The sequence below is a fragment of the Salvelinus namaycush genome, chromosome 38, assembly GCF_016432855.1.
Source record: "Salvelinus namaycush isolate Seneca chromosome 38, SaNama_1.0, whole genome shotgun sequence".
Lineage (NCBI taxonomy): Eukaryota > Metazoa > Chordata > Actinopteri > Salmoniformes > Salmonidae > Salvelinus > Salvelinus namaycush.
The window spans coordinates 23,823,997-23,842,293 of NC_052344.1; the positions used below are offsets into that span (position 1 = coordinate 23,823,997).

Consider the following 18,297-nt stretch of genomic DNA (forward strand, 5'->3'; position numbering starts at 1 on the left):
CCTCATGGAGATGACAGGCTGAAGGGTGTAGTTGTAGTACCAACACCTCATGGATATGACAGGCTGTAGGGTGTAGTTGTAGTACCAACACCTCATGGATATGACAGGCTGTAGGGTGTAGTTGTAGTACCAACACCTCATGGATATGACAGGCTGTAGGGTGTAGTTGTAAAACCAACACCTCATGGATATGACAGGCTGAAGGGTGTAGTTGTAGTACCAACACCTCATGGATATGACAGGCTGTAGGGTGTAGTTGTAGTACCAACACCTCATGGATATGACAGGCTGTAGGGTGTAGTTGTAGTACCAACACCTCATGGATATGACAGGCTGTAGGGTGTAGTTGTAGTACCAACACCTCATGGATATGACAGGCTGTAGGGTGAAGTTGTAGTACCAACACCTCATGTATATGACAGGCTGTAGGGTGTAGTTGTAGTACCAACACCTCATGGATATGACAGGCTGTAGGGTGTAGTTGTAGTACCAACACCTCATGGAGATGACAGGCTGTAGGGTGTAGTTGTAGAACCAACACTTCATGGGTATGACAGGCTGTAGGGTGTAGTTGTAGAATCAACATCTCATGGAGATGACAGACTGTAGAGTGAAGTTGTAGAACCAACACCTCATGGATATGACAGACTGTAGGGTGTAGTTGTAGAACCAACACCTCATGGAGATGACAGGCTGTAGGGTGTAGTTGTAGAATCAACATCTCATGGAGATGACAGGCTGTAGGGTGTAGTTGTAGAACCAACACTTCATGGATATGACAGACTGTAGGGTGTAGTTGTAGAACCAACACCTCATGGAGATGACAGGCTGTAGGGTGTAGTTGTAGAATCAACACCTCATGGAGATGACAGACTGTAGGGTGTAGTTGTAGAACCAACACCTCATGGATATGACAGGCTGTAGGGTGTAGTTGTAGTACCAACACCTCATGGAGATGACAGGCTGTAGGGTGTAGTTGTAGAACCAACACCTCATGGAGATGACAGGCTGTAGGGTGTAGTTGTAGTACCAACACCTCATGTATATGACAGACTGTAGGGTGTAGTTGTAGTACCAACACCTCATGGAGATGACAGGCTGTAGGGTGTAGTTGTAGTACCAACACCTCATGGATATGACAGGCTGTAGGGTGTAGTTGTAGTACCAACACCTCATGGATATGACAGGCTGTAGGGGGAAGTTGTAGAACCAACACCTCATGGAGATGACAGGCTGTAGGGTGAAGTTGTAGAACCAACACCTCATGGAGATGACAGGCTGTAGGGTGAAGTTGTAGAACCAAAGCCTCATGGATATGACAGGCTGTAGGGTGGAGTTGTAGAACCAACACCTCATGTAGATGACAGGCTGTAGGGTGTAGTTGTAGTACCAACACCTCATGGATATGACAGGCTGTAGGGTGAAGTTGTAGAACCAACACCTCATGGATATGACAGGCTGTAGGGTGTAGTTGTAGAACCAACACCTCATGTATATGACAGGCTGTAGGGTGTAGTTGTAGAACCAACACCTCATGTATATGACAGGCTGTAGGGTGAAGTTGTAGAACCAACACCTCATGTATATGACAGGCTGTAGGGTGGAGTTGTAGAACCAACGCCTCATGTATATATGACAGGCTGTAGGGTGAAGATGTAATACCAACACCTCATGGATATTACAGGCTGTAGGGTGTAGTTGTAGTACCAACACCTCATGGATATGACAGGCGGTAGGGTGTAGCTGTAGTACCAACACCTCATGGAGATGACAGGCTGTAGGGTGTAGTTGTAGAACCAACACCTCATGGATATGACAGGCTGTAGGGTGTAGTTGTAGAACCAACACCTCATGGAGATGACAGGCTGTAGGGTGTAGTTGTAGTACCAACACTTCATGGAGATGACAGGCTGTAGGGTGTAGTTGTAGAACCAACACCTCATGTATATGACAGGCAGTACGGTGTAGTTGTAGAACCAACACCTCATGGAGATGACAGGCTGTAGGGTGTAGTTGTAGAACCAACACCTCATGGATATGACAGACTGTAGGGTGTAGTTGTAGTACCAACACCTCATGGATATGACAGGCTGTAGGGTGTAGTTGTAGTACCAACACCTCATGGAGATGACAGGCTGTAGGGTGTAGTTGTAGAACCAACACCTCATGGATATTACAGGCTGTAGGGTGTGGTTGTAGTACCAACACCTCATGGATATGACAGGCGGTAGGGTGTAGTTGTAGTACCAACACCTCATGGAGATGACAGGCTGTAGGGTGTAGTTGTAGAACCAACACCTCATGGATATGACAGGCTGTAGGGTGTAGTTGTAGAACCAACACCTCATGGAGATGACAGGCTGTAGGGTGTAGTTGTAGTACCAACACTTCATGGAGATGACAGGCTGTAGGGTGTAGTTGTAGAACCAACACCTCATGTATATGACTGGCTGTAGGGTGAAGTTGTAGAACCAACACCTCATGGAGATGACAGGCTGTAGGGTGTAGTTGTAGAACCAACACCTCATGGATATGACAGGCTGTAGGGTGTAGTTGTAGTACCAACACCTCATGGAGATGACAGGCTGTAGGGGGAAATTACCTCTAGACACTAATCCTGGGTCAGTTTAGCGTTTTCCCCACTAATGGTTAAGGTTAGGATTGGGGGAGGGGGAGCTGATCCTAGATCTGTACCTAGGGGAAACTTCAACATTCCAACCAATTCCTTCTTCAGTGAAAAACATGCAAATGCTCACCTAGGTCAGGGCGTGACAGTACCCCCCCTCCAAAGCTGCGGACTCCCGACCGCAAACATTGAACTATTAGGGGAGAGTCCGGGTGGGCATCTACCCACGGTGGCGGCTCTGGTTCTGGACGCCGCCCCCCTTCTTTACACTGAGTCCGCTCTTGTAGCACAGACCCGTGGATCATCGCCGGACGCTCCGGGCCCGTCGTCCCGGACTGGGTACCGTCACCGGACGCCCCGGACTGCCGAGGCGCACTGTAGGCCTGGTGCGTGGTGCGGGAACTGGTGGTACCGGGCTGAGGACACGCACCTCAGGGCGAGTGCGAGGAGCAGGAACAGGGCGTACTGGACCGTGGAGGCACATTGGAGATCCAGAACATAGAGCTGGCTCAATATGTCCTGGCTGGATGCCCATTCTAGCCCTGCAAATGCGAGGAGCTGGAATAGAGCGCACCGGGCTAAGAATGCGAAATGGAGACATCGTGCGCATCTCTGCATAACACGGTGCCTGACCAGTTACACGCTCCCCACGGTAAGCACGGGGAGTTGGCTCAGGTCTCCTACCTGACTCAGCCAATCTCGTGCCCCCCCCCCCCCCCCCCCCTAAAAAATCTTGGGGCTGCCTCTCGGGCTTCCGTGCTAGCCGTGTACCTTCATATCGTTGCCGTTCCTCTATTCTCCGGTATTTTTCCTCGTAGTATCGCCGTTCCGCTTTCGCTGCCTCGAACTCCTCCTTAGGACGGCGATACTCCCCCGGCTGTGTCCAGTGTCCTGCTCCATCTAATATCTCCTCCCAGGTCCATTTCCCCATTAAGCGCTGTTCCTCCTTTTCACGCTGCTTGGTCCTGGTTTGGTGGGTTCTTCTGTCACATTCGTCGTAGTGAGGAGACAGAGGCGCAGCGTGATATAAATACATACTTTTTAAATTAACGAATAAACACTAAACAAAATAACAAAACGACCGTGAAGCTATATTATAACATATGCTGACATGCACCTACATATAGACAAACCAAACTGAGAAATGGCAACCTAAATAGGATCCCCAATCAGAGACAACGATAAACAGCTGTGTCTGATTGGGAACCAATTCAGGCCACCATAGACCTAGATATGCCTAGACTTACAAACACCCCTAGACATACAAAAACCCTAGATAATACAAAACAATCATACCCACCCTCGTCACACCCTGACCTGACCAAAATAATACAGAAAACATAGAATACTAAGGTCAGGGCGTGACAGTCCAAGTAATCTGACCTAGGATCAGATCTCCCCCCACCGTCCATGTAATCTGACCTAGGATCAGATCTCCCCCCACCGTCCATGTAATCTGACCTAAAATCAGATCTCCCCCCACGGTCCATGTAATCTGATCTATTACATAACTGAACCTAGATCAGCCCTCCTACTCTGAGGCTTTATGAATATGGGACCGGATTTCTTAATGAGTCAAAGTTGTTCTCTGAAGAGGCGGGCTGGAGGCGGGGAAGCAAATGAGGGGAACCAAGTGAATTACTACTTCTTTATTTCTGATGTGCCTCAAAAAGGGGAACAGCCATTGGACACAGGCCTTGAACAGAAGACATTCTGACATGTACTGCAATCATTATACAACTCAAATATATAACAGGTAAATGTATATACACAGCGTGATCAATATTACCGTCAGACTTTAATATCTACGAGATGATAGCAATAAAATGGGAATTTATTTTCAACATTTTAGCATGAAGAATACAAAGTTCAGTGTATGGACAGCGAAGCCCCCTCCTTCAGTGAGAGAAACAGAGCAGTAGATAATGAAAACAGAGATCCTTTAAAAAATACACAAATTCATGTTCAATGAGGAACGGATCAATCAACTTCACAAGTGAAGAAACTGACAGAATTTAACAAAGAGCTGAGATCCAAATCAGAGCATCATTTGGTGCAGGAATAAGATCAACAAACACATGATGCATTGTGGTCCATAGTGATGTTCAGCAGGTTGGGAGTCCAGTCCATTTCCAGTCCAGTCAATTCACAAAGCAAAACCTAATTGCATTCCAAATGTTCCTCATTGAAGAGAACTGGAATTTCAGTGTACTTCCTGAATTGACTGGATTTGAACCCCAACGTTCAGTAACAAATACATGATGCATGCTGTATGGGATATGTCAAAGCCAGCTGTTGATCAAGACAGGATTGGGGTCAATGTGAATCGAAGTCAGTCAATTGAGGAAGAGCATTGTATGAAAATTCTAATGTAAAAACTTGTAATAAATAACTTCTGCTTTTCAGTTTGAGAAATCATTGAAAATAGATTCCGTTTTTTTTTGTTTCTGTTGACTTCCTGAATTGATGACTTCCAATTCAACTTGACCACAACCTTAGATCAAGTGTATCACGTGTTGCTGTATTAGGTAGTGTTGGCGTCCCTCTTCCCAATCTGGCAGTACAGGGTCATGGCGAAGGCCATTCCAAAGAGCTGAAACACAAAAAAAGGTACGTCACAACCCATTAACTACCAGGCTATAGCCCGGTTCCCACATCAGTTTGTGGTGTCTAGCCTGGTTCCAGATCCATTTGTACAGTCTTGCCAGCAGGTTGTTAATTGGCAATGACAAACTGCCATCGGCGTTGCCTAGAAGGTGCCAACAGATCTGGGACCAGGATACATTAAAGTATTGAACAGTGACAGAGTGAATTGCACATATCCGTCTTAATGCCAATGACGACAGCCATAAAGAGTTAGTGAAGATGAAACAGACCAGTACTGAACACTGACTAGAACAATACACATGTATTCCATTTCTATGACCAGTACAGTGCATAATATAATGTATTAATAGAGGCTTTTGTTATAGAGATTGGACTTTTGGATTCTTACCATCAAGACTGCGATACCAAATGCAATCCCCAGGGCGATGATTGCGTTCTTCTCCATGAAGGAAGTCACAAACTTGACACAAGGCTGCAGAGGACAAAGCGAACAGTCAACACTAGTGAACACCAGGTCAAGGTAATTGTACGAAGACGCTACTTTGCGGTTCACGGTTGCATCATCCTGGAACCCTCTATGGTTTCATGTGACTGTAGATCAGTTCCCTGTACAGGTTCTGTTTATAGTAGTGTAGTGGTAATGTATAGTAGTGTAGTGTAGTGGTAACGTATGGTAATGCAATGGTAACGTATAGTAGTGTAGCGCAATGGTAACACATGGCAGTGCAGCGTAATGGTAACGCATGGTAGTGCAGCGTAATGGTAATGTAGCGGTAATGGTAACGTATGGTAGTGTAATGGTAATGTAGTGCAGCGTTAATGTAATGTGTTTATTGATGATTCCTTTATACCAAGTAAAGCCACCATCCTTGAGTTTCCTAAATAGTATTTTATTAATAATATGTGATTCTCTGCTTACCGTTGAGTACACTTTGCGTCCGCCTGCACTTTGGCACACCTGAGCGGTGTCAACGCAGTCACAAGAGCTGGGGACAGAGGAGCCCCAGTCAGAGGGTCCGTTGATCAGTCCACAGCACTTTGCCTGAAAAACAAAGGAGTCAGTCCTCCGTCTCACCAACACAAGGGGTTGTGTTCAGTAAAGGCACACTGTCATTTTCCCGTTGCAAAATATTTCACTATAATCTGTTTAGGTAGCAGCCCATTTAACATTTAAAAAAAAAGTTATTCAGTTAGTCGACAAAATGATCCAATAACATTCGTAGCCGATTAGAACAATTAATCTGTACCAACTAATTAAACTAATAATTATTCATACATTCAAGACAGGACCATCAATCTCTGCGTCCCAAATTGCACCTCATTCCCTTTGTAGTGCACTACTTTGGACCAAAGCCCTATGGGTCCTGCTCAAAAGTAGTTCACTACAGGGAATGTGTACAATTTGTGGCGCATCCTATGTCCAGGTGATTCATCTTGGGACCTGTGAAACCACCACTTTTTGGGGGCGGCAGGTAGCCTAGTGGTTAGAGCAGGTAGCCTAGTGGTTAGAGCAGGTAACCTAGTGGTTAGAGCAGGTAGCCTAGTGGTTAGAGCAGGTAGCCTAGTGGTTAGAGCAGGTAGCCTAGTGGTTAGAGCAGGTAGCCTAGTGGTTAGAGCAGGTAGCCTAGTGGTTAGAGTGTTGGGCCAGCAACTGAAAGGTTGCTAGATCGACTCCGAGCTGACAAGGTAAAAAAATCTGTTGTTCTGCTCCTGAACAAGGCAGTTAACCCACTGCTCCTAGGCCGTCATTGTAAATAAGAATGTGTTCTTAACTGACTGGCCTAGTTAAATAAAGGTTTAAAAAAACTCCCATAGAAATGGATAAAAAAAATAAAAAAAACTCGAGGCCAATAGCCTGTGTTATCATGGGTAGTGCCATTGAGGTGTTTTGAATTGTGGGAGGGATTTCAACTTCATTGGCTGATCCCTCCTGATGGCCCTGTTGGAGTCAAGTCCAACTTGGTCATCAGGAGAGATCATTTAACTTGTGATGAAGTGTACTACTTCAGGACAGCGAGTACCTCAACGGCGTTGCCCGTGTGTTCAGACACCATCATTGGACATGTAGAAAGAAAATCTATCATTCTCTATGGTACCTCCACTTCCAGTTTCTGCAGGTCCATTTGAATTTCAGGCTTCTGGTCCTTCAGTGGTAGCAGCTTCGCCAGACTCTCCTTCACCCACACCTGAGACTGGAAGAGGCCATTGAACAGTAGGGGAGACACACAAAGACATGAAAACAGGTGTGGAAACCATGTTTTATTAACACATTCAAGAAGTGTCAAGGTACCGACGGTATACGAGGAACTTAAAATGGTAGGAATTCAATTGTCCCAACAGGTACAGTAGCGGTTAAGAGTTTCGGGCCAGTAACCGAGAGGTCGAAGGTTAGACTCCGAGCCGAATAACGGGACAAACTGCCGCTGTTCCTTTGCGCAAGGCACCCTAATTGCACCTGTAAGTCACTCTGTAGAAGAGCGTCTCCTGAATAAAATGTAACGATCTGAGCGCACCTCACTAACAGTGGGTGTGTGATGTAGTCCTCCTTACCTTCCCCTCACTAACAGTGGGTGTGTGATGTAGTCCTCCTTACCTTCCCCTCACTAACAGTGGGTGTGTGATGTAGTCCTCCTGACCTTCCCCTCACTAACAGTGGGTGTGTGATGTAGTCCTCCTGACCTTCCCCTCACTAACAGTGGGTGTGTGATGTAGTCCTCCTGACCTTCCCCTCACTAACAGTGGGTGTGTGATGTAGTCCTCCTGACCTTCCCCTCACTAACAGTGGGTGTGTGATGTAGTCCTCCTGACCTTCCCCTCACTAACAGTGGGTGTGTGATGTAGTCCTCCTGACCTTCCCCTCACTAACAGTGGGTGTGTGATGACGTCCTCCTGACCTTCCCCTCACTAACAGTGGGTGTGTGATGACGTCCTCCTGACCTTCCCCTCACTAACAGCGTGATGACGTCCTCCTGACCTTCCCCTCACTAACAGTGTGATGACGTCCTCCTGACCTTCCCCTCACTAACAGTGTGATGACGTCCTCCTGACCTTCCCCTCACTAACAGTGTGATGACGTCCTCCTGACCTTCCCCTCACTAACAGTGTGATGACGTCCACCTGACCTTCCCCTCACTAACAGTGTGATGAAGTCCTCCTGACCTTCCCCTCACTAACAGTGGGTGTGATGTAGTCCTCCTGACCTTCCCCTCACTAACAGTGGGTGTGTGATGACGTCCTCCTGACCTTCCCCTCACTAACAGTGTGATGACGTCCACCTGACCTTCCCCTCACTAACAGTGTGATGACGTCCTCCTTACCTTCCCCTCACTAACAGTGGGTGTGTGATGTAGTCCTCCTGACCTTCCCCTCACTAACAGTGGGTGTGTGATGACGTCCTCCTGACCTTCCCCTCACTAACAGTGGGTGTGATGACGTCCTCCTGACCTTCCCCTCACTAACAGTGGGTGTGTGATGACGTCCTCCTGACCTTCCCCTCACTAACAGTGGGTGTGTGATGTAGTCCTCCTGACCTTCCCCTCACTAACAGTGGGTGTGTGATGACGTCCTCCTGACCTTCCCCTCACTAACAGTGGGTGTGTGATGTAGTCCTCCTGACCTTCCCCTCACTAACAGTGGGTGTGTGATGACGTCCTCCTTACCTTCCCCTCACTAACAGTGGGTGTGTGATGACGTCCTCCTGACCTTCCCCTCACTAACAGTGGGTGTGTGATGTAGTCCTCCTTACCTTCCCCTCACTAACAGTGGGTGTGTGATGTACGTCCTCCTGACCTTCCCCTCACTAACAGTGGGTGTGTGATGACGTCCTCCTGACCTTCCCCTCACTAACAGTGGGTGTGTGATGTACGTCCTCCTGAACCTTCCCCTCACTAACAGTGGGTGTGATGACGTCCTCCTGACCTTCCCCTCACTAACAGTGGGTGTGATGTACGTCCTCCTGACCTTCCCCTCACTAACAGGGGTGTGATGACGTCCTCCTGACCTTCCCCTCACTAACAGTGGTGTGATGAAGTCCTCCTGACCTTCCCCTCACTAACAGTGGGTGTGATGTACGTCCTCCTGACCTTCCCCTCACTAACAGTGTGATGACGTCCTCCTGACCTTCCCCTCACTAACAGTGGTGTGATGACGTCCTCCTGACCTTCCCCTCACTAACAGTGTGATGACGTCCACCTGACCTTCCCCTCACTAACAGTGTGATGAAGTCCTCCTGACCTTCCCCTCACTAACAGTGGGTGTGATGTAGTCCTCCTGACCTTCCCCTCACTAACAGTGTGATGACGTCCTCCTGACCTTCCCCTCACTAACAGTGGGTGTGTGATGACGTCCTCCTGACCTTCCTCGCACTAACAGTGTGATGACGTCCACCTGACCTTCCCCTCACTAACAGTGTGATGACGTCCTCCTTACCTTCCCCTCACTAACAGTGGGTGTGTGATGTAGTCCTCCTGACCTTCCCCTCACTAACAGTGGGTGTGATGACGTCCTCCTGACCTTCCCCTCACTAACAGTGGGTGTGTGATGTAGTCCTCCTGACCTTCCCCTCACTAACAGTGGGTGTGTGATGACGTCCTCCTGACCTTCCCCTCACTAACAGTGGGTGTGATGACGTCCTCCTGACCTTCCCCTCACTAACAGTGGGTGTGTGATGACGTCCTCCTGACCTTCCCCTCACTAACAGTGGGTGTGTGATGTAGTCCTCCTGACCTTCCCCTCACTAACAGTGGGTGTGTGATGACGTCCTCCTGACCTTCCCCTCACTAACAGTGGGTGTGTGATGTAGTCCTCCTGACCTTCCCCTCACTAACAGTGGGTGTGTGATGTAGTCCTCCTGACCTTCCCCTCACTAACAGTGGGTGTGTGATGTAGTCCTCCTGACCTTCCCCTCACTAACAGTGGGTGTGTGATGTAGTCCTCCTGACCTTCCCCTCACTAACAGTGGGTGTGTGATGTAGTCCTCCTGACCTTCCCCTCACTAACAGTGGGTGTGTGATGACGTCCTCCTGACCTTCCCCTCACTAACAGTGGGTGTGTGATGTACGTCCTCCTGACCTTCCCCTCACTAACAGTGGGTGTGTGATGACGTCCTCCTGACCTTCCCCTCACTAACAGTGGGTGTGTGATGACGTCCTCCTGACCTTCCCCTCACTAACAGTGGGTGTGTGATGTACGTCCTCCTGACCTTCCCCTCACTAACAGTGGGTGTGTGATGACGTCCTCCTGACCTTCCCCTCACTAACAGTGGGTGTGTGATGACGTCCTCCTGACCTTCCCCTCACTAACAGTGGGTGTGTGATGACGTCCTCCTGACCTTCCCCTCACTAACAGTGGGTGTGTGATGACGTCCTCCTGACCTTCCCCTCACTAACAGTGGGTGTGTGATGACGTCCTCCTTACCTTCCCCTCACTAACAGTGGGTGTGTGATGACGTCCTCCTGACCTTCCCCTCACTAACAGTGGGTGTGTGATGTAGTCCTCCTGACCTTCCCCTCACTAACAGTGGGTGTGTGATGTAGTCCTCCTGACCTTCCCCTCACTAACAGTGGGTGTGTGATGACGTCCTCCTGACCTTCCCCTCACTAACAGTGGGTGTGTGATGACGTCCTCCTGGCCTTCCCCTCACTAACAGTGGGTGTGTGATGACGTCCTCCTTACCTTCCCCTCACTAACAGTGGGTGTGTGATGACGTCCTCCTTACCTTCCCCTCACTAACAGTGGGTGTGTGATGTAGTCCTCCTGACCTTCCCCTCACTAACAGTGGGTGTGTGATGACGTCCTCCTTACCTTCCCCTCACTAACAGTGGGTGTGTGATGACGTCCTCCTTACCTTCCCCTCACTAACAGTGGGTGTGTGATGACGTCCTCCTTACCTTCCCCTCACTAACAGTGGGTGTGTGATGACGTCCTCCTTACCTTCCCCTCACTAACAGTGGGTGTGTGATGACGTCCTCCTTACCTTCCCCTCACTAACAGTGGGTGTGTGATGACGTCCTCCTTACCTTCCCCTCACTAACAGTGGGTGTGTGATGACGTCCTCCGTACCTTCCCCTCACTAACAGTGGGTGTGTGATGACGTCCTCCTTACCTTCCCCTCACTAACAGTGGGTGTGTGATGTAGTCCTCCTTACCTTCCCCTCACTAACAGTGGGTGTGTGATGACGTCCTCCTGACCTTCCCCTCACTAACAGTGGGTGTGTGATGTAGTCCTCCTGACCTTCCCCTCACTAACAGTGGGTGTGTGATGACGTCCTCCTGACCTTCCCCTCACTAACAGTGGGTGTGTGATGACGTCCTCCTGACCTTCCCCTCACTAACAGTGGGTGTGTGATGTAGTCCTCCTGACCTTCCCCTCACTAACAGTGGGTGTGTGATGACGTCCTCCTGACCTTCCCCTCACTAACAGTGGGTGTGTGATGTACGTCCTCCTGACCTTCCCCTCACTAACAGTGGGTGTGTGATGACGTCCTCCTGACCTTCCCCTCACTAACAGTGGGTGTGTGATGACGTCCTCCTGACCTTCCCCTCACTAACAGTGGGTGTGTGATGTAGTCCTCCTGACCTTCCCCTCACTAACAGTGGGTGTGTGATGACGTCCTCCTGACCTTCCCCTCACTAACAGTGGGTGTGTGATGACGTCCTCCTGACCTTACCCCTCACTAACAGTGGGTGTGTGATGACGTCCTCCTGACCTTCCCCTCACTAACAGTGGGTGTGTGATGACGTCCTCCTGACCTTCCCCTCACTAACAGTGGGTGTGTGATGACGTCCTCCTGACCTTCCCCTCACTAACAGTGGGTGTGTGATGACGTCCTCCTGACCTTCCCCTCACTAACAGTGGTGTGTGATGACGTCCTCCTGACCTTCCCCTCACTAACAGTGGGTGTGTGATGACGTCCTCCTTACCTTCCCCTCACTAACAGTGGGTGTGTGATGTAGTCCTCCTTACCTTCCCCTCACTAACAGTGGGTGTGTGATGACGTCCTCCTGACTTTCCCCTCACTAACAGTGGGTGTGTGTAGTCCTCCTTACCTTCCCCTCACTAACAGTGGGTGTGTGATGACGTCCTCCTTACCTTCCCCTCACTAACAGTGGGTGTGTGATGACGTCCTCCTGACCTTCCCCTCACTAACAGTGGGTGTGTGATGACGTCTTCCTGACCTTCCCCTCACTAACAGTGGGTGTGTGATGACGTCCTCCTTACCTTCCCCTCACTAACAGTGGGTGTGTGATGACGTCCTCCTGACCTTCCCCTCACTAACAGTGGGTGTGTGATGACGTCCTCCTGACCTTCCCCTCACTAACAGTGGGTGTGTGATGACGTCCTCCTGACCTTCCCCTCACTAACAGTGGGTGTGTGATGTAGTCTTCCTGACCTTCCCCTCACTAACAGTGGGTGTGTGATGTAGTCCTCCTTACCTTCCCCTCACTAACAGTGGGTGTGTGATGACGTCCTCCTGACCTTCCCCTCACTAACAGTGGGTGTGTGATGACGTCCTCCTTACCTTCCCCTCACTAACAGTGGGTGTGTGATGACATCCTCCTGACCTTCCCCTCACTAACAGTGGGTGTGTGATGACGTCCTCCTGACCTTCCCCTCACTAACAGTGGGTGTGTGATGTAGTCCTCCTGACCTTCCCCTCACTAACAGTGGGTGTGTGATGTAGTCCTCCTGACCTTCCCCTCACTAACAGTGGGTGTGTGATGACGTCCTCCTGACCTTCCCCTCACTAACAGTGGGTGTGTGATGACGTCCTCCTGACCTTCCCCTCACTAACAGTGGGTGTGTGATGACGTCCTCCTGACCTTCCCCTCACTAACAGTGGGTGTGTGATGTAGTCCTCCTGACCTTCCCCTCACTAACAGTGGGTGTGTGATGACGTCCTCCTGACCTTCCCCTCACTAACAGTGGGTGTGTGATGTAGTCCTCCTTACCTTCCCCTCACTAACAGTGGGTGTGTGAGACATCCCTTTGAGCACAGAATTCAATTCAACTTCTATTTCACGTTAGTTCAACGTAATTTCATTGAAATGTGGAAACGCTGATTCAACCAGTGAGGGTTTCCTCCTTACCTTCTTCTCTCCGACAGCTCCCAGGATTCCGGCGATCAACAGGAGGATGAAGATGAGGAGCAGCCCGACGAAGAACTGAAACAAAACATTTGTCCAGGAAGTTCCATTGAAGCAAGGGGACAGTTATCTGGATTTAACATATCTAACATTTTAATCTGATTTGGGTTTTTACAGAACTGAAATGATTCTCTGATCCTTCAGATAAGGATTTGGTAATCCAATATCACCTTTTAAAATCAGGATTCAAATTTAGTGATGAGGCTATTTTCGATAACGAAAAATGTGTGTTACAGCCTGAATTCAAAATGGATTAAACATACCCCCCCTCTATTTATGCACAATACTGCATAATGGCAAAAAAATATATGTTTTAGACATTTGCACATGTATTGAAATCACACTTACAAAAGTATCCACCCCCTCCCGCCAATGTATACTTTCTGAAATCACCTTAAGGGATTTGCAGGCTCCATTTTAAATTTGACTTATTTTCATTCATGTAGTTTACTCATCTCTATATCCCTGTAATAGTGAAGTAGTACCCCAAGCTGTCCAATAGATGGTGAGGTGTGGGCCAGTTCAAAGCACTGAAAATCTGGATTCTGTGATCTTGATATTTTGGCATCTGGTTCAGAATGATCCTATCCAATTATTTTCTGGAGTGGGACAAAAAAAAAATGGCTCAAACTGCCAGATGGTCTGTTTTTGCTATCCAGGATCAGATCAATTACAGACTCTGGATCATTCTGATCCAGATTTAAAGTTGGGAAAAAAACTTTTTCAATGGGTGACCTGGGAAACCATCTCATACTTGTCACTCTTGCAAAAGCGATGCCATCTCTGATATGTATAAAAAGGTTAAATAAATGATTGTAGGTACTTTTTCCACATTGTTACATCTACATACAACACCCCATAACGACAAAGCGAAAACAGGTTTAGAATTTTTTGCAAATTTATTTAAAAAAAACTGAAATCTCATTTACATAAGTATTCAGACCCTTTGTTATGAGACTCGAAATTGATCTCAGGTGCATCTTGTTTCCATTGATCATCCTTGAGATGTTTCAACAACTTGATTGGAGACCACCTGTGGTAAATTTAATTGATTGTTCCTTTCCAAATCATGTCCACCTGTATATACAAGGTCCCACGGTTGACTGTGCATGTCAGATCAAAAACCAATCCATGAGGTTGAAGGAATTGTCCGTATAGCACCGATACGGGATTGTGTCAAGGCACAGATACGGGGAAGGAAAAAATATTCTGTGGCATTGAACAGTGGCATCCATCATTCTTAAATGGAAGATGTTTGGAACCACCAAGACTCAACCTAGAGCTGGCCTCCCGTCCAAACTGCGCAATAGGGGAGGGGGCTTGGTCAGTGAGGTGACCAAGAACCCGATGGTCACTCTGACAGAGCTCCTCTGGAGATGGGAGAACCTTCCAGAATGACAATCTTTGCAGCACTCCACCAATCAGGCTTTTATGGTACGGTGGCCGGACGGAAGCCACTCCTCAGTAAAAGGCACGACAGCCCGCTTGCAGTTTGCTGGAAGGCACCTAAAGGACTCAGACCATGAGAAAAATTGTCTGATGAAACCAAGATTGACCAGTTTGCCCTGAATGCCAAGCGTCACATCTACAGGAAATCTGTCACCATCCCTACGGTGAAGCGCGGTGGTGGCAGCATCATGCTTTGGGGATGTTTTTCAGCCACAGGGACTGGAAGACTAGTCAGGATTGAGGGAAAGATGAATGGAGCAAAGTACAGAGAGATCCTTGATGAAAACCTGCTCCAGAGAGCTCCGGACCTCAGACTGGGGCGAAGGTTCACCTTCCAACAGGACAACTAAGCACACAGCCAATCCAACGCAGGAGTGGCTTTGGGACAAGTCTCTGAATTTCCTTGAGTGGCCCAGCCAGAACCCAGACTTGAACCCGATCAAACATCTCTGGAGAGACCTGAAAATAGCTGTGCAGCGACACTCCCCATTCAACCTGACAGATCTTGTGGGAATCTGCAGAGAAGAATGGAATAAACTCCACAAATACAGGTGTGCTAAGCCTGTCGCATCATACCCAACAAGACTCAAGTTTGTAATCGCTGACAAAGGTGCTTCAACAAGGTACTGCGTAAAGGGTCTGAAGACTTATGTAACACTGATTATTTTAAAAAATATATACATTTACAAAAACATCAAACCTGTTTTTGCTTTGTCATTATGCGGTATTGTGAGTAGATTAATGGGGGGAAAGTTAATATATTTTTGAATAAGACTAACATGAAATATGGAAGAAGTCTGAATACTTTCTGAATGCACTGCATATGAAGAGACTGGTTTGGTTAGAACCACTTGGCTATTGGGACAGCATTGTCCTATGCAGTGTACAATAATGTAGCATTTTCAATGTAAATGTGAGGGTTGGCTATTGGGACAGCATTATCCTGTGCAGTGTACAATAATGTAGCATTTTCAATGTAAATGTGAGGGTTGGCTATTGTAAGGGAGTGTGTGTTTCCCCTCACCAGAATGAGCATGCAGCGGTTTTCCTTAATGGCTCCACAGCAGCCCAGGAAGCCCAGTACCATGATGATGACACCAACAGCTATCTGCAGGTCTACAAACGGCCCTGCCTCATACATTATCTGAGGGAGGAGGACAGACAGTTACTCAAGCTATCAGCAGGTCTACAAACGGCACTGCCTCATCCATTATCTGAGGGAGGGGGACAGACAGTTACTCAAGCTATCAGCAGGTCTACAAACGGCACTGCCTCATCCATTATCTGAGGGAGGAGGACAGACAGTTACTCAAGCTATCAGCAGGTCTACAAACGGCACGGCCTCATCCATTATCTGAGGGAGGAGGACAGACAGTTACTCAAGCTATCAGCAGGTCTACAAACGGCACTGCCTCATCCATTATCTGAGGGAGGAGGACAGACAGTCATTTTACATGTAGATATTACAACATGTTTGAACATTTATTGAAAATTAAATAGAGAAATCACATTTACACAAGTATTCACCCCCCCCCCCCATGTATACTTTCTGTAGGCACTGTATAAGGGATTTGCAAGCTCCTTTTTAAATTGACATTTCAATTCATGTAGTTTACTCATCTCTGTATCCCTGTAATAGTGAAGTAGTACTCCAAGCTGTCCATTAGATGGTGAGGTGTGGGCCAGTTCAAAGCACTGAAAATCTGGATTCTGTGATTTGGATATTTTGGCATCTGGATCAGAATGATCCTGGAGGGGGAAAAACGGCTCAACAACAGCCAGATGGATCTGATCCTGATTTAAAGTTGTGAAAAACTGGCTCCAGAAGTCCTTTCCAATGGATGACCTGGGAAACCATTAGATTCACCAAAAGCCATCTCATACTTGTAATGGTTTCTCCTGCAAAAGAGGTTCCTTCTCTAACATGTATAAAAAGGTTGAATAAATGATTGTGTGTAGGTACAGTGCATTCGGGAAGTATTCAGGCCCCTTTACTTTCTCCACATTGTTACATTAAATAAAAAGTCTCAATCTACACACACAACACCCCATACTGACAAAGCAAAAACAGGTTCAGAATTTTTTGCTGATATATTGAAAATTAAACAACTTTTCCAAGAGACTCGAAATTGAGCTCAGGTGCATCCTGTTTCAATTGATCATCCTTGAGGTGTTTCTACAACTTGATTGGAGGACACCTGTGGTAAATTCAATTGATTGGACATGATTTGGAAAGTCACACACCTGTCTATTCCACGGTTGTCAGAGCAAAAACCAATCCATGCGGTTGAAGGAATTGTCCGTAGAGCTCAGAGACAGGATTGCGTCGAGGCGCCGATCTGGGGAAGCAAACATTTCTGTGGCATTGAACACAGTGGCCTCCATCATTCTTAAATGGAAGAAGTTTGGAACCACCAAGACTCTTCCTAGTGCTGGCCGCCCGGCCAAGGTGAGCAGTCGAGGAAGAAGGGCCTTGGTCAGCACTCCACCAATCAGGCCTTTATGGTACTGTAGAGTGGCCAGACCGAAGCCACTTCTCAGTTAAAGGCACATGAAGCCCGCTTGGAGTTTGCCAAAAGGTACCTAAAGGACTCTCAGACCATGAGAAACAAAATTCTCTTGTCTGATGAAACCAAGATGGAACTCTTTGGCCTGAATGCCAAGCGTCACATCTGGAGGAAACCTGGCACCATCCCTAACGGTGAAGCACGGTGGTGGCAGCATCATGCTGTGGGGATGTTTTTCAGTGACACAGACTGGGAGACTTATTCAGGATTGAGGGAAAGATGAATGGAGCAAAGTACAGAGAGATCATTGATGAAAACCTGCTCCAGAGCACTCCTGACCTCAGACTGAGGCGAAGGTTCACCTTGTGATTCTTCATGAGTTTGACCCTCCAAGATAGAGTCAAAGGCCCGGGTCACCTCTGTCCCACTCGTATTTTTTTAAGACCCTTGCAAAAGCTATTTTAGAGAAAATGTCTATAACCGTTAGCATGTATCGATTTCCATCATTTTTATCGGCAATTGCCTGCATGTCACATAGGTAAACCTAAAATTGTGACAAGGGATGAGTAGAACAAACTAGGGGAAATTGTTTTCGCCCAGGTGTGTACAAAGTGCGTCCTGCTCTGCTAGCCAATCGTTCACTTGATCATCGCTTAACCTGCTGCCTGTTTCTTCAGCTATATCTCTCTGGAGCCTCTCCTTCCCCCATAAGACCCTGGGTTAGAGGGGGTGTAAATGTTTTTCATCAGCTGCTCAGCCATCCTCCTTGGCTCTGATGACCATAACAATAACGCACCCATTTCAGAATCATCCACAAGACGTGAGACCATTTGTGCCAATTGTAGAGTCTTCCCCGTTTGTCTTGCATGACTCATGATTTTTTCCATTTTTAAACACGCTCTGCATTAACCCCTATATTGTTGGCTGTGTAAAGCGAGGCATCGGCCACTTTATTTTCAATCA

The 18,297-nt window shown here is 47.7% G+C and overlaps 1 protein-coding gene across 1 annotated transcript; it reads right to left on the reverse strand.

The window, feature by feature from the left end:
* Positions 1-4,260: 4,260 nt before the first annotated feature.
* On the reverse strand, positions 4,261-15,968 carry LOC120032111 (tetraspanin-8-like). The gene is made up of 6 exons (XM_038978053.1): positions 15,852-15,968; positions 13,322-13,396; positions 7,330-7,425; positions 6,153-6,275; positions 5,622-5,705; positions 4,261-5,219 (listed from the first exon to the last, which is right to left on the reverse strand). Exons 1-6 carry the CDS (start codon positions 15,966-15,968, stop codon positions 5,151-5,153), a joined length of 564 nt encoding a protein of 187 aa, XP_038833981.1. The 3' UTR covers positions 4,261-5,150.
* Positions 15,969-18,297: the final 2,329 nt, after the last annotated feature.

Excerpts from the sequence above, each read along its gene's own strand:
- LOC120032111 (XM_038978053.1), bottom strand. The coding sequence starts at position 15,968 with ATGTATGAGGCAGGGCCGTTTGTAGACCTGCAGATAGCTGTTGGTGTC. Across the intron at positions 6,276-7,329 it reads TGCAGAAACTGGAAGTGGAG|GCAAAGTGCTGTGGACTGAT; the intron begins GTACCATAGAGA and ends TTTGTTTTTCAG. Across the intron at positions 5,220-5,621 it reads TTGGTATCGCAGTCTTGATG|CTCTTTGGAATGGCCTTCGC; the intron begins GTAAGAATCCAA and ends TTTGTGTTTCAG.